The 16,478-nt window shown below is 42.5% G+C and overlaps 1 protein-coding gene across 1 annotated transcript; it reads left to right on the top strand.

The window, feature by feature from the left end:
- The first annotated feature begins 2,475 nt into the window (after nt 1–2,475).
- On the top strand, nt 2,476–16,159 carry LOC120695794 (meiosis-specific protein PAIR2-like). Its single transcript, XM_039979028.1, has 30 exons — nt 2,476–2,591; nt 2,677–2,733; nt 4,723–4,819; nt 4,916–4,984; nt 5,271–5,360; nt 5,448–5,571; nt 5,970–6,039; nt 6,158–6,199; nt 6,329–6,457; nt 6,541–6,648; nt 6,791–6,833; nt 6,922–6,963; nt 7,149–7,273; nt 7,436–7,448; nt 7,551–7,621; nt 7,725–7,829; nt 7,908–8,058; nt 8,987–9,072; nt 9,198–9,252; nt 9,357–9,526; nt 9,623–9,742; nt 9,883–9,905; nt 11,432–11,623; nt 11,897–12,023; nt 12,209–12,587; nt 12,688–12,746; nt 13,672–13,723; nt 13,864–14,228; nt 14,954–15,040; nt 15,704–16,159. Exons 1-29 carry the CDS (start codon nt 2,589–2,591, stop codon nt 15,014–15,016), a joined length of 3,030 nt encoding a protein of 1,009 aa, XP_039834962.1. The 5' UTR covers nt 2,476–2,588; the 3' UTR covers nt 15,017–15,040; nt 15,704–16,159.
- Nucleotides 16,160–16,478: the final 319 nt, after the last annotated feature.

The following is a 16,478-nucleotide window of genomic DNA, read 5'->3' on the forward strand; positions in this document are numbered from 1 at the left end:
GAGATAAAAAGGGTTCTAGGTACTAAACTATTTTTTTTGTTCTTATCTTAATTACATACTTGTCAAACTAGTTACGAGATGGATGGTTTTCTACATCTTTACCGACTCACTAGGCATATGTACGTTTGGGGGCTTGAAAACAAAAGAGAGATTGATGATTTATTTGAACAATTTGAAACGTCAAATAGCAAACCAAGTTTGAAATACTTTTTAGATTTCCCAACCACGTACTACACTGCCCCTACCCTTATATTTTATAAAAGGACAAGAAGCAACAAATACTTGTGCCAAGATAGCGCCAAGGAAAGGAATTAATTACGTCGCGTCCACGACATTACATCAAGGCATTTTCAAAATTTCCAACATGAGGAAAAAGATCTTAAGCCAAATATGCCATCACCTATGTAGCATGTGAGGAACTTTACAATGGACTGTACAATTTATTCTTTCATGTATCGTCTTCATTTTTTAGACAAATCGTATCGGTTTGATGGGAAAAGTGACATCATGGTCTCATGATAGAATGGGACATCAACTTCTTTGAAGACCGGAAGCCCAGAATCTCTCATCGGAGAAATTCTAAAACCTCAACACCTAGTTTGACTCACATGAACTTGAACGTCACATGCAATTCCCTCCATTTTCAAGTACATGAGATTTGGAAGGTGTGAGTAGCTAGAATTAGCTATGCATATTCTTCATGACCCCTTTGGACCGCATGATTCAAAAAAATAGGAATAAAAAAATACAATATTTTAAATCGCGCGCTATCAAATTTAGCGTGAGGCTGTCCTAGACGCTATTGGCGCTATAGCGGCAGCTAAACGCAGTAGCGTTAGCTGATTATACACGCTATAACGCCGCTATTTGCACGCTATAGCGCGCTATTTGTTTACAAATACAGAAAACATAAAAATCTATCAATCCTCAATCACTCAATGCCTCATCTGATAACTCATGTCATAACTCATAACTGATAACATCCACCAGACCACCATAACAATCATAAGCGCAAAGTAGCAAATAGCCAAACCAGAAACATAACCACATGATATTCATACTGGCAAGGCGAAACAATAGCGGCTGGTTAGCGGTGCTTTTGCGCTAAACGTACGGCGCTTTAGCGCGCATAGGGCAAAAATGAGCAATTACATCGTGCCAGTTGCTTTGTGCCGCTATAGCGCTGCTATAGCATCGAAATAGCGCGCAATTTTTTTCGTTGAAAAAAATATAATAAATGAATGCATATGCAATTGAAAATCTTACAGAATTGGCGAAAGGGTCTGTAGCCTAATGGTTACAAGAGCCTCAGTAGCACCTGAGGTCCTGGGTTCGACTCCCTATGGGAGCGAATATTCTGGGATTTAACAGCATTATGCATTAAGTGGTAGGCGATATTCCCGTCGACAGCGAGGCGCCTGTGGTGACTTCGTCAATCTCGAGGATTTGCCGGCTCAGTCTTCGAAGATGCCCATAGGGGTAGGGTTTGCGTACGTGTGTTCATAGGGGGTGTGAGTATGCGTACGTCGTGAGTGTCTGAGTTATACTGTGTAACACTACTACAAAAACAGCCATTTGTCCCGGTTTTGGAACCGGGATTCGCCTTCCGGGACAAAATGTCCCACACGCTAAATTTTTTTTTGCACCCTGCGGAATTCGATCCCAAGACCTCCTGTCTAGTGCATGGTTTTCTTGCCAACTCACCGAACTAGTACATGTGACTCAGTATAGAATAACTTTCTTTTGAACTGTCACGTGGAGGGGCATTTTGTCCGGATTGGTGTTACCAACTGGGATAAAAAGGGTTGGGCCTTTTGTCCCGGGTGGAGCCACCAACCGGGACAAAAGAGGGACCTTTTGTCCGGGTTGGTACCTCCAACCGGGACAAAAAGGCCCCTGTCCCCCCGCTGGCCCGGCTAACCGTTGGACCCGGGACAAAAGCCACCTATTGTTCCGGGCCCAAAGGCAAACGAGACAAATGGCCTGGAATAAAGGCCTGTTCTGTAGTAGTGTAATCTCAAAAAAAAATCCTACAAAATTCCAAAACCCAAGAAGAACACAAGATTCCTAAGACACAAAGAAAAGAACATTACCAGATTGGACACAAAGGAAAGGCTCTTATAGGAAAATTTCTTGTAGGATTTGAATCCTCCGAAATTCCTATTACTTTATCTGATTTTATGTCCGTTCAAATAGGGGGCCTCAATCGATGGATCAAATGAGCTAACCTAACGTCTTATGGATAAAATGTGCTAACCCAACATCTTATGATCCCATTTATACATTGACGCAGTTGAGTTAACAAAGGCCTTCCGTTGGTGCAGTGGAATCAAACGAGAATTAAGAAAATCCCGCCAGGTCGCCACAGACATACAGAATTCAAATTTCAAAAACGAAAAGGACACTCATTAGCACCCCCTTCCTGGCTTGGCTTCTCATACACGGCTCTCCACGCTTGCGGCACCCATTAGCACGGCTCCTCTATAAGTACCCCCTCAAATCAAACCCCTTGCCATTTAGGCCTTCCTACCCCAGTCCCTCTCCCCCAGCGCACAGGCGCGCCGCGCACGCAACTCAGACCCGGCGAGATGGTGAGCTCTCAATCCACTACGTGCTTCGCATCCTGCCCTCGTAGCTTGTGTGCGCCCTGATCGTGGTTGCGCCTCTCCTATGCAGGTGATGGCTCAGAAGACGAAGGAGGCGGAGATCACGGAGCAGGATTCGCTACTTCTAGTAAGTCTCCTCCCCATTTCCTCGCCCTTCTCCGCTTCAATTCCGTGCGATTCGAGTGGGTTCAGGCGGCTCCCGCCAATCGAATCGTTGTTGTTGGGTTGAGTTTTTCTCCTGAGATTTCGGCCGGCGTTTGCACGAGGGTTTCGTCGTGGGCTTGCTCCTTGCTGGTCCAAATTGGGGTCGATTCGAGCATCACTCGTGCTCGCGTGTCGAGTTTATATGCATTCGCGGAGGGTTTTGGTGGATTTGGTCTCACATTTACCCGTTTTGCGTGCATATTCTAGCGCACTTGGTGCTTGAGAAGTGGGGTTTTGGGGTCTCTCTGGTCTCTGCTAATTTCTGATTTCAATAGTTGTAATTCGGTCGGTTCGTAGCACGCTTTAGTAGCTTCTAGATCGATTAAATTGCGTTTGGGCACTTGTTCTCCGCGAAGCAATCTCTAATGTGCGGATAATTTTGTCTGTTCACATATATTGCTTGGTTACTGCACTGCACACATGGATTTGTAGGTGTCTTTCACGCTGCTTGCTTGTTCGAATTCCTCCACTGATTTGGAAGCAGCGCTCCGGAGAGGGTTCTCTACTAGGTCCCCCCTCGAATGCCTCGATTTTGTCCAAAGCTAATGCGGAACCCCTACTTGTTTGTGGTCTGATTTCTGCAGTTTTGGACTGCTAGCTCCTGAACTGACACATGGTGGTGGTGTTTTTTTTTCTACTTTTATGGTTAATTTCGTCGACTCTCAGCATTGGGAGCCAGTAAATCGTCTTAGACTCGGTTGCTAGGAAGTACATACCTGTTGCGTTTAGACTTCATCAGGCCCCAATACATATATGTACGTTCCTATCAGATTGATTTGCATACCGTATTTTCTCATTGTCTCATTTTTTAAAAGAAATTAGCACTTGTAGGCACCGCAAATCATTCATTAGGATTTAGGAGCCTCCAAAAATTGTCACCCAATTGAATACACGCTCAGGTTCTGCTGATTTAGTTTCCCATCATGGTTCATTTCTGTGATTTTAAGGAGCAGGCTTGGTTAGTAGCCTTTTCCTCTTCTTACTGCTGCTTGCGCAGTTATGCGTGGAATGGACATGCATTTATGTCCAAATATGCCTTCAACAGCAACACTGCTTTTATTTGAATTTGAGTTTGACAGTGCCAATGCTCGTGTTTCTAGCAGTACATATTTTAATTTGGTTCTACTTTGGGTTCAAACCAAGCAGTACATATTTCTGAATTAGTTTTGGTATCATTAAACTCTTCTTCCTCGGTTTCTAATTGGTTGTTGCATTTTGCTGCACTAAGGAGTTTAAATTGTATGGCGTAACCATGGGAATATATGAGCTTATTAAGCCTTTCCTAGCTTGCTCCAGTAATATCAATTCTTCATTGTACTACAGCAGAGTATGGTTTTGGCAATCAGATCATGACTAATATGCACAACAACTGCTGTATTAGTAATTCCCTAGTTTGGTGATGCTTGGTTTGGTATAGAAATTTGCTACCTTATTTACTTGAAAATGCTGTGTGGTTTATTTCCATTTAGATTACTCTTGTTTATGTTCACCTATACCTTTTTGGTATATGGGATTAGTTACATTTTGCCCGGAACGTTTTCCTTTATATGGCCGGATCTCGTTTTGTATAGCATTCTGGATGTGTGATGCTATTAGCTGCAGTTGCACAATGATCTGAGTCATTGAAACACCATTCGTAGTAAAGGAGTCAGTGCATTAAATCACTTTTGTATATACTTGAGAATTGTTTAATGGTATACATGTCTGTTTGAAAAAAATAAATATGTTGTTTGTCTCTCAATCTGTGTTATACTGCTAAAAGATAATGTGTTCTTTTGGTGAACATTGTCCATTTTATGTTTTCTTTCTATGAGCTGATGGGTCTTAACAATCATCTGGTGTGGGAAATCATAACATAGACTTTTTCTGTATAGATATTTCTGATAACAGTCAAGTTACTTTTATCCAACAGACAAGGAATTTGCTTCGGATTGCCATATACAACATCAGCTACATCAGAGGCCTATTCCATGAAAAATACTTCAGTGATAAGTCGGTTCCAGCACTAGGTCTGAATTGGCAATAACTTCAAACCAGCATCTATATCCAAAATCAACAGCTGATGTCAATATTTTTTTACCTCAAACACCCTTTTATTGCTGCAGAGATGAAGATTAAGAAGCTGATGCCGATGGATGCCGAGTCGAGGAGGCTGATTGATTGGATGGAGAAAGGTGAAACATACCCTGATCTCATTCAGTGACTACTATGTAACGATTACCACCTGTCTTGTTTACTTCTAGAAAAGTCTTTGCATTTTACTTGTTCTGGACATTTACATGATACACACATTCCTGACCATTATTTTTCTTAGGTACATGAGCAAATAATGAATTAATAATATCAATGTACTTTTATGTATTCTAGAGCATTTGGTTTTGGAACAGAACTTGTATGTGTCACACTATTGTCCATTTGTCCTGATTCGTTTATATGATCAACTTTGGAATCAAACTTTAGGTGTCTATGATGCGCTGCAAAAGAAATATCTCAAGACCCTTCTCTTTTGCATCTGTGAGGAGGAAGGCCCCATGATTGAGGAGTATGCCTGTAAGTTTTGCCCATGTAATCGCATATCAGGTTTGATTGGGGATAATGTCTCACACCTTTGCTTATTGCGTGCCGATGTTTCCTCAGTTTCATTTAGCTACCCCAACACCAGTACTGAGGAAGTTGCAATGAACATGAGTCGCACAGGGAGCAAAAAGGGTAGCACTACGTTTACTTCAAATGCTTCAGAAGTAACTCCTGATCAGATGAGGTACTTTCTTACATTGGATGCTGATTTTCTTGTGCTCAGATTATTATGATTGTTGCATTAAGATTATTATGATTTGAAACAATTTAGTATTATGATTTCATTTCATGGTCCCCTATCTGTTGGCTATGCTAGAAGTACACAGTTCTTCCAAAACTTGAGTAGATTATACCAATTCAATTCATGTGGAACTGGGACCGTACATTGTTTTAGGTTTTTTTGACTTTCCCTAAAGAATTCTAGCAGTGAAGGTTTGAGGTCATCATCCTTGTGGTGCTTTAATACATCCTGTAATATCAATTATGGTATTCTGGTTGTTTAACCAATGTGCCTGTCGAGTGGGAAATTGGCATTGTAATCTATGATGATCATAACCTGACATGGCCATGGTATCCATTCAGGAGCTCTGCCTGTAAGATGATCAGAACACTGGTTTCACTTATGAGGACCTTGGACCCAATGCCAGAGGAGGTACCTTCTCACATCCTGTAATTTGTTTACAAACGTGCAATATATTATGCTTACGTAATTTGTTTGCAAACTTGCAATATATTATGCTTACCTGAAACTGTGGTCTGTTTGTATTCAGCGAACCATTCTAATGAAGCTGCTGTACTATGATGACGTCACAGTGAGTTTATTCATTTGGCCACAGCAGAGAACCTTGTTCTTTTGATCTTAATATATAAGGAAATAAATTCGGTTCGTCTTCATGAATTTGTTTGTTGAAGTGAACACTGTTTATTCTCCATATTGTCAGCCTGAGGATTATGAGCCTCCTTTCTTCAAGGGTTGTGCTGAAAATGAAGCTATTAATATATGGAATAAAAACCCCTTGAAGATGGAAGTGGGGAATGTCAATAGCAAGCACCTTGTGTTAGCTTTGAAGGTAAAGGAAAATGAGACAGCAGGTCTTTGACTTTTTACTTGGAATTAAAGATGACATTTCTCACAGTTTTTCCTTTTGTGCAGGTTAAGAGTATCCTTGATCCATGTGACGACAACAATGTTAACAGTGGAGATGATGGCATGAGTGTGGATAATGAGTCAGATCAAGATGGTGACTTTTCTGATACTGAGGTGAATCATGACGATATATTTATTTTTGCAATGGCCTTAAATAGCTATCTAGTGTGTTACTAACATAAGGACTCAAAGCACCCATCTCTCTAACTTCTGTTCCATATTAAGTTTTGTTTAACATAATCTTTGATTGTATTAGGTTCGTCCATCTGAGGCAGATCGTTACGTTGTAGCTCCTAATGGTAAGTATTTCTTCAACTGAACCCCCCCCCCACTCCTTTTTTTCTTGCCATTTGTTGTTTCTGGAATTAATACAGTTTTTTCTAGCAGATGGAAAATGCAAAGGTCAGAGTACTGGTACTATTTCAGAAGGTATATTTGGTTTGGCAGCTTCATGTGCCAGTGCATAGATTTATTCGTCACTACTTACAAAGCCAGATTTTGTTAATCTAGTAGTGTATTTGTATGTCTTAGGCACTTTTATTAAAAAAAGTCTTAGTCACTTCTGAGTTTGATATGTTTCACAGTAGTTGTTGCATGCATATTTGCTCTTGCAGATGATACTCAAGATGCTGCTCATGAGGAAGAGCTAACAACCCAAGTAAAAGAGTGGATATGCTCAAAAGAAACTGGAAGCATTTATGTTTCAGATGTCCTTTCTAACTTCCCTGACATATCCATGGTAATTTGCTGCTGTTCTGTATATTGCTCGTTTTCTGTGCTATATTTATAAGCAAGTGACAAACTTGTTGTGGTACAGCGCATGTAAATCAACCCATGTCTTCATACACAGTACACGAGTTGTATGGCCTGCTTTTGACAACCTTGTGTTGATATTTTGCAGGAAATGGTTGAAGGTAATGCAGGAAAAGGGTTGTGTTTGCAGGAAATAAAACCAGGCATTCCTTCTTTACTCCCATTGAAGTCTTAAATTACTAGACTAATGGTTGGCTTTTCAGATATCATGGAGAGGCTACTTAAAGATGGTGTACTATCCAGGGCAAGCAAAGATGGTTATACTATCAACCAGGTCAACCTAATGAAGTGCATTGTTTATCATATGCTATACTTTATTTCTAGCTTTTGCAAATACTATTTTTACTAACAAGATATTGAAATTTTTCACATTTCAGACTGTTGATCCTAAAACACCTCATGTAAAGAAGGAGGTCATCATGCAAAATGTATCACCAACTGAAGGAACCAAACAGAACAATGATGATTTGATATATATGAAGGTGAACATTCGTTACCTAGTTTTGCTTATCTATGCCACTTGCCACCTGCTGAATTCTGATACAACATTATATTTTCAGGCATTATATCATGCACTTCCCATGGATTATGTGACAATAGCCAAACTTCAAGGAAAGCTGGATGGGGAAGCCAACCAGAATACAGTCCGAAAGTTGATCGACAAAATGGTGCAAGATGGATATGTGAAGAATTCAGCCAACCGAAGACTGGGTAATTAGTTGAAGCTATATACAGCAAGTCTGAAACGCCTTATTACTTTCTAGTATATCTCCAGGTGTTTGTCTATTACTCCCTCTATCTCAAATTATTAGTTGTTTTTGCTTTTCTAGGTGCATAGTTTTTGTTATGCATCTAGAGAGATATATTATGTCTAGGTGGATAGCAAAATCTATGTATTTAGAAAAACCAAAATGACTAATACTTTGGGACGAAGGGAGTATGTTGTTTGTTGTTGAATTAGTAGTCCAACAGGCCGTGTTGGAAGTAACTTGAGTTACAGGACATTGGAACTCATGAATTAATAATGATCAATAGATTACTTTAGTCCCATTTCTTCAAAGGACAACTGTAATTCAAATAATTACTTGGTGCATTGCACAGTTACTTGCATCATTTGCAGAATTTCTGAACGAATTTCATTGAGGTAGGATGTGTGTTGTGTCAGAAGAGGATATTGTCTAAACTAATACTTGTTTATGAAACTTGGGGCCTGTTTGGAGGGATACATACTATAAGAATTGTGGCTGTTTGGATGGGCTATAGTACTGGGTCATATTTTTAGTGTTGCATTCTGATTTGCTAAAAGCTAATGTCTCAGGATGCCCGATCTTGTCATTTTGTAGTCCCAGCTTTCAGATGCAATGTACTGACAGTAAATTACTCCCTCCATCCCAATTATAGGGCGTTTTGGCTTTTCTAGGTACATAGCAAAAGTTATGCACCTAGATATACATTATGTCTAGATACATAGTAAAACTATGCATTTAGAAAGTCAAAACAACCTATGATTTGGAATGAAGGGAGTAATTAAATGAAAACAGTTGTCTAATTTGTGATGCTACCGTGCTACCATGCTATCATACTTAGATACCCATCTGCTGTTGTCTAATTTGTACTTGCAATACCTGATATGCTGTAGGCAAAGCAGTCATTCACTCCGAATCCAGTAACAGAAAGCTCCTTGAGATAAAAAAGATACTGGAAGGCAATGATGGCGAACAGATGGTAACATATCATTTATATTCTCTAATAAGATTTTCATATCACTAGCAGCTCCAACACCTTGCAACATTATTCTACCAAACAGTCATGTTCATGAACTAGTCATCAATATATGTTACATTATGCAGGCCATTGACACCAACGCAGAGCATGCTGAGTCTGAGCGCAAAGAACTTCTGAAAGGTAAGTGCTAAAGGAAATCTGCATCTCCACACTACTTTGATGATGAATTTTGCATTGCTGTAGTGATATCGTGTTGTTCAAACATCCAAATTCTCTTTTCACAGTCCATGAAATGAGAGATGGCTCCACAATGGGTTGCCTCCACTCAATCGGATCTGATCTTACACGTACCCGGGAGCTACCAGAGTTGCAGCAGAATGTGTCCATGCAGAGCGGGCAAGAAGCTTCGGTAATGAATAAGGATCCTAGCAGGACTCCAACAAGTGCTCGTGAGGTACATCCACAGCCTGGTCTCCAGTAAAATGTTACAATCTAAAGCAATGGTTATCCCAAACATTGAGTTGAATGTATGTCTGAAACTTTCTTGCAGCTGGCTGTGCCTGTTTGTTCCCTGGAGAGTGGAGTGCTTGGACAGAAAATCAAAAGGTCCCTTACTGTTGGTAGTCAGATGCAATCTACCCAGGACAAGCGATCCAGGAAGGCTAGCATGGTAAACTTAGCATTTATTCTCTGAAATGAACTCACGTCACACATAATTCAATCCTATCAAGATCAACACGTTCATCTTGTACCCCACATCACTGCTACAGCATGAACACTGAACTGTAACTCCCCATGAAAATGCTGCAGGTGAAGGAGCCGATACTACAGCATGTCAAGCGCCAAAAGCCTCAGGCCCAGTGAGTGGGGTGGAACTGTGGAAGTAACGCGCTCAGCTAACCTCGTAGTTCAGGCGAAGAAGTACATATCCGAGTTCAGGCCCTTGTGCAGATAGACAACTACAGCACTCACGGCAGATTGTAGATTCCAGTCCCTATGTTTCGCAAGGTAGAGAGTTTTTTTTGTTCCTCTGGTCCGGGTACACCGTCGTTCAGGCGTAGAAGTTCAGATCCCAAGTTCAGGTGCTTAAACCAGTGCAGATAGACAGAGCACCCCAGCAAGTTCAGTGCCCACGTTGAGTTATGTTCCACTGTGACCTGGCTATTCCTGATGAGGCTGACAGCGACAAACACGCCGCTGGAACTTATAAATGAGATGTGGTCACACATTGTTGGAGATCCTCTTTGGTTGGTCGAGGCCGCTTTTGTTTGTTGGATCTATTTAACATCGCACCGCAAGTCCGCAACTGGACTTTTCCTTTTTCGACAAGCCTTTCCACGGGGGCACTGTTCACGCGGACAGGGCTCGGCTCGCAGTCTTGCCTGCCTGCCGTATTGTGAAAGTTTCCGGAGGGGACCGGGCTTGGATACCCATGCCCTCCTCTCCTTTCCTGCGCAGTAGCATTGATGTCCGATGATCGGTAGGTGGTCTCCATGGATCATGATCAAGCCTTAATTTCGTCCCATGTGCTTATGTTGCGGTACACCTGCGCTAACTGCTCGAGCTACGGTTGTGCGTGAATGATTGATTCATTTCAATCGTTTGGGGGATCCGTTGGCTGCACCCCAGTTATTGCCGGCGCGGTGGTCACGCCTCTGGAGGCTGGAGTTAATGGGATTGTAGGCCGGGTCCCTGGTTGCTGGGGTTGTGGTGGATTGGGTGCCAAAGGTACGTTTGGATCTTGGAACAGAATCTTCCTACTACCCTTGCTTAGCCCAGTCACCCCGGTTTCTTTTACCGGAGAATTTCACCGCGGATTCTTAGCTCCTTCGCATATGTTTTGCTAGTATATCGGGTAAACAATACGACTTCATCCTCTGCTTTGTACCGGCCGTTCATGGCTACAGCTTTTTACTCCATTGGTGCAGAGTTTATAGAGAACCATGCCCAGCTTATTGCATCAATCCATAGTTTACAGGCTCGCGAACGTTTTCGGGCAGAGGTGCGTTCATTACTCATGAGCACACACGGCACTGAAACAAAGATCCTTGTCCTAACTTGTTTGCGCAAATAGATTCTGTTCAGATTCACATGAAATTTGAACGGTGCTCTGGGAAAGAAAAATAATCACCTTTTTTTTACGCCAGAAAAACAATCACTTGTTTGCGCGCCGAATCTACGTGTGCCAAGCCGAGCCCGGTTTGGTACGGCCTCTCCGCCCGTCCGTCGTCTGGAACCCAAACATTCTCGCGCACAAACGCGGGAGCCGCCGCGACTCCGCGATGCCGCCGAAGCCGGCGAAGAAGCCGCCCGCCGCCGAGCTCGAGTACTGCGACCTGTGCCGCCACCACCACGACCTGGGCCGGCGCCACCGCTACGGCAGCAAGCACCGGGACAAACTCGGCGCCACGCTCACCCGCTTCCGGTCCAAGCTATCCGACCTCCGCCGCGCCCTTCTCCAGGGCTCCCCCTCTTCCCAGCCGCCGCAGCCCCGCCTCTGGTGCCCATTCTGCTCCACCGATCTCGTCGATCTCGACGACCGCTCCGCCTGGTACTCGCTACCTACTCCTCGTCCCCGTACACCTAGGGTTTTGGTTTGGATTTACAGGTGCTAGCTGGTTCCAATTGCAGCGTGGAATTGCCCGATAGAACATGCAATTGGGCACTAGTTGGCTGAACCATCGTACCGTAGGATAAGGGGTTCAGTACGGCGGGCGTTGGATGCGTAATTAGGTTTCCTGAGCACTGTAGATAAAGGTTTTCCGCGCACTGTAGACAAAGGATTTCTAGGGGCGGAATTAACTTCAGCTCTCTTCCATTACAGTAGCAGTGCGATTTACCATCTGGCAAGTGGTGAGCACCTGAAGGGTGTGAAGGATTTCTTGCGGAAGCATGGGGGAGGGCGGGATCAGGTGGATTCGCTTAGGATTTCAGAGGATGAGCTTGCTAAGGTGTGTCATTTGTTTTCATTGCCCCTTCCTCTGTTAATGGGTAACATGAAATACATTTTTCAGTCTAGTTATGTAAGAGGGTCTATCTAGGTATGCCGTTGATTGTATTTGTTTGTGAGCTGACTTGACATAATGAGATGCTCAAGTGTGTGCTATGCTGATCCGTCATGATTTTGTAATTTCAGTGGGAGAAAGGCTGTGAATCCTTGGGCAAAGGAGCAAAGATGGAGACTGAAGGGCTGATTGGACCGTCCCGTGGGCCAATGAAAGATATCCAAAATGAATCTACCTGTGATAATTTGGATAGTTGTGCAGAAACCAATATCCCATCTTTTAGTAATACTTCATCTTATGTTGTTATGCCTTTACAAATTCCTACCAATGGGGCATACCACCCTATTAGTACAGCGTGTCATGCAGCTGTTGCTTCTGCAAGTGTTTCTTATTCTGCTCCATATGGAACTGTTGGAGTACCCATCACACCTTGGGGATCGGCCAGAACACATGAACAGCAGGCTGTGCTGTCTACAAACTGTTTTCACAGTACTGGACCTGAAATGAAAGGTAAGAACAAGCGTCAAATTACTTTACCACCACCATTGCTTCTATTTTCTGTGATTATATTTCTTGGTTCGTACTTGGATAATTTTATTTCCTTTTGTAGGTCATCAATCTACTATCCTTGGAAATGGATCAGGCCCGTTGATTTCTTGTGATGCACATGTAAGTCTGTACCAAGTGCGCACGCACTTGTCAATGCAACAAGTAGCACAAATCCAGTGAAAAAAATGACAATCAATGATGTGATGCTTCAATATTATCATGGCTCTGATATTCGAAATACTGTTAGCAATTGATAATATGCATTTCACATTTTCACTACACAAAAGAAAGGTATGCTTCTTAAATGTTGTACCGCAGGAGCTTGCACCATTAAGGTATATTGAACCTCAATGGCAGGAAAGCTAAACAAAGGGAATTTGTCACAGAATTTGAAGCAGTTTTAGTAAATTACTTAGCATCTAATTTATGTTTATTTTCTGTTTTTGGTTTCATTTAGGTCAGTTAGTTACCATTTTAGTGTGTACTTTTTTTTTCACATAACCACATTATTGGATTTTAGGTGTGTAGTTTATATTTTTCTTCACAAAATCACATACAGTATTGGAGAACAGCACACAAATGCTTTTTCATTTCTGTTTGAACTTGTTGCCTTGTTTATTTTCTTGCACTGTTCCCCATATTTGAAAACATCTTTTTACCTTCCCAAGTAACAGGTTACAATCTCCATTGGCCCATGGATTGGCTATATGATCCGTAGTTGGTCCACTATATTCATGTTCCACATGTGGCCATTGTAAATGCTGTCATTATGTTAGCAAAACATGCACTGGGTTGTGGTTTTGTAGTTTAAACAGAATGATCATATGCTTCTACAAATTAAAGTTTTTTTGTTAATTCTTAGAAGTTCTCAGATATTAAGAAAAACATACTGTGCATGCAATTTTTGATACAGAAGTACATGTGTCTAATGCTCTCTCTCTCTCTCTCTCTCTCTCTCTCTCTCTCTCTCTCTCTCTCTCCCTCTCTCTCTCTCTCTCGTTTATTCTGCATGTATGCATAATTGGCGTGCTTGTTTGATACACAGATTTTACCTCCGCAGGTCCAACAAAGTCACCCTGGAGGAAATTTGAGCATTGGTATGGGATGCATTTGCTTTTATATTCTTGTGTTGTAATTTTTGACCAACACAAGTCTTTCCTGGCACCTGTGGGGGTGATCTTTTTAAATTATTTTTTTGCCCTTCTGAGAATTCTGAAACAACATCATTTCTATATAGGCCCAAGAGCAAATGTGCACACTGGTGCTCCTCCTCCTTGGTTAAAAGCTAATGAGCATGATCCGAATAATTTGTTACTCAGAAGCCGTGGTCCTCCTGGGAAAGGAAAATCGAGGAAACTCAACCCAAAGCGTGTTGGTGCTGCATGGGCAGAAAGAAGAAGAGCTGAAATGGAAATGGAGAAGCGAGGAGAAATTGTTCCAGAAACATCTGATTCTAGTTGGCTACCTAATTTTGGTGGTGTCTGGCAATCTGGGACCAGAAAGGAATCGAGGAAAGATTTTGAGAAGAACCACAAACTTCATGACATGAAGAGCAACCATGAGTTATCCTTGGAGATAAAACCATACATCAGCAAACGGATGGTAAATGTGATTTCTCATTTTTTTTATTCATATTTAACTTAACCTCAACACTAGCTGCAAACAGTTTCAGACTGTCATTTCTAATCTATTTCAACAACGGTACCATATAATATAATGTTCTTCAGGGTGTTCTGCCTTCTTGTGTGTATGCACAAACTAAGTTGCCCTGCTTACAGCTGGATTTATTGTCATTTCCTTTCTTTGGTATTAAGTTACAATCTGCACAGTACTCGAGTCGATTTAGCTGCTTACGAGTAATTTTTTGTTGTTATCCTACTTCTGATGGAAGGGACATACAGTAGTCATCATGTTAGTTTTCAGCTTTGTGCTTGTTGCAAAAGTAGACTTGTCAAATATTTTAATCATGCGCTTCAGTACCAAGTATTTAGTTAGATCTGCCATTCCACGTAGGCTATGTTATAAGGCGCTATGAAGGGAGGTTTGATCGTGTGGGCATAAGCTAGAAGGCTATATCTGCAGCTACATATAGCTGTTTCCATACTGAGTTAATGAGGAAATCAGAACCTGTTAAATCAAGATGGATCTTGTGATCATTTTACCCTCTTACTGTTTTTCCCAGAACCATAAGAATGCCAGCCTCCACGATACATATTCCGTAGTTTTGCCGTTTACTTAGATGCTGCATTTCTGAATTTTGATTATTCAGCATTTCAGCTGAATGTATTTATACACACATGTTTGTCTTTCCTCTTGCTGTCTTGCAGCGTGCAGGCGTTGATAAAGCTTCTGACAATGCTGAACAGCTTGGCAGTCATCTGGAACAGTAAACGTACCATCGCCAGACGTTTATGGTACGAGCCTTTTCACACTTGGTAAAGGCGTATCGAAAGCTCTAGCGTGCACATTTAAGGCTTGCCAAATTATCGCACGCACTGTTTCAGAAATCTACACTTGCCATTAGCAGACCAACCCTTGCTGTCTCAGCTTTCCGTCAATAGAAACATCACAGCAACTTTTGATTCAATGTCGCTAGCAATCAATGTGATGATATTTGTGGGGTGGCGCCCTAGTGGCACGACTAGCCTGCATGAGTCGTGGAATGATTGCGCGCCGTCTTGGATCTGTTAGGGGGTGTTTAGTTTGTGAAATTTTTTGAATCAAAGGTCACATCGATTGTTTGACCAGATGTCGGGAGGGCTTTTCGGACACTAATTAAAAAACTAATTTCAGAACTCACTTGGAAACCACGAGACGAATCTTTTGAGGCCTTTGACCGCGTCATTAGCACATGCGGGTTACTGCAGCACTTATGGCTAATCATGCACTAATTAGGCTTAAAAGATTCGTCTCGTCATGTACATCCAAACTGTGTAATTAGTTTTGTTATTTAATTACATTTAGTGTTTCATACATGTGTTTAAAGGGGAGGTGAAAATTTATTTCGCTGAAGCACTACTCCGCATGTAGGGCAGCTGTTCCTGACTGACTCTCTGCTCACTGTTTGGCTCCTGCAGATGGAGGTCGGCCCGCGCAGGTGTCTCTGCAGCTGTAGGAGGGCGCGTCCCCTAGGGTGCAGCCCGATTGGTTTCCATGTCAGCTCGTGTCTGGGAAAGCTCATTTATGGGCTGCCAATGCGGGAAATACCATGCCTCTAGTGTTTTGACAAGTACTCTGTACTACGCTGGTGGTATTCCAGCATGGAGCAGTTCGTCCGGTGGCTCTGAATGTGAGGAGATTTTCAGCATGATTCTAGCTGGTCTGATCAGGGGGCGGTTTGGTGCGTTGCGTCCAACAATGTGGCTGATGGACCCTTCCTGAATTGACTCCCATGCATCGAGCAGTTTTTATCTGATCAATCACACGTGGCTTCATTGTTTGCACGAAATGTTTGAATTGTATAGCTCGCTTCCTGTGCCGGTTGTTTGTTACCATGTGGGCACGATTAAATCGAGGTGATTTGGGCATGGATTTCCCTGGTTTTGTTCGCTTGCCAGACGACTTGTGCTGGCGCGCTTCTGCCGCGCGGTCAAATGCTTTTTTTTTCGGGGTGAGGTCATCAGTGATCGCAACTGACCCATAGCCTTTTTGACCGGACGGGAGAGGCAGCACGACGTGAGTTCCTTTCTTCTCCTTTTCTTTTTGCGTGACGTCATGCTGCTCGGCATCCGAAGTCTCTGACGGTCGCTATGCGGTAAATAAAATTAGTTACATGGCTCTGTCAGGGTGGTTGGCAACTTGGCACCCCCAAGGGGCAGACAGGCTTGGCTGTCGGCACGGTAGGGTAAGGGG

This window comes from Panicum virgatum, chromosome 2K, assembly GCF_016808335.1.
Source record: "Panicum virgatum strain AP13 chromosome 2K, P.virgatum_v5, whole genome shotgun sequence".
NCBI lineage: Eukaryota > Viridiplantae > Streptophyta > Magnoliopsida > Poales > Poaceae > Panicum > Panicum virgatum.

Coding starts and splice junctions, on each gene's coding strand:
- LOC120695794 (XM_039979028.1), top strand. Junction 6,200..6,328: donor TGTACTATGATGACGTCACA/GTGAGTTTATTC, acceptor CCATATTGTCAG/CCTGAGGATTATGAGCCTCC. Junction 9,906..11,431: donor AAGGAGCCGATACTACAGCA/TGTCAAGCGCCA, acceptor CCACCACGACCT/GGGCCGGCGCCACCGCTACG.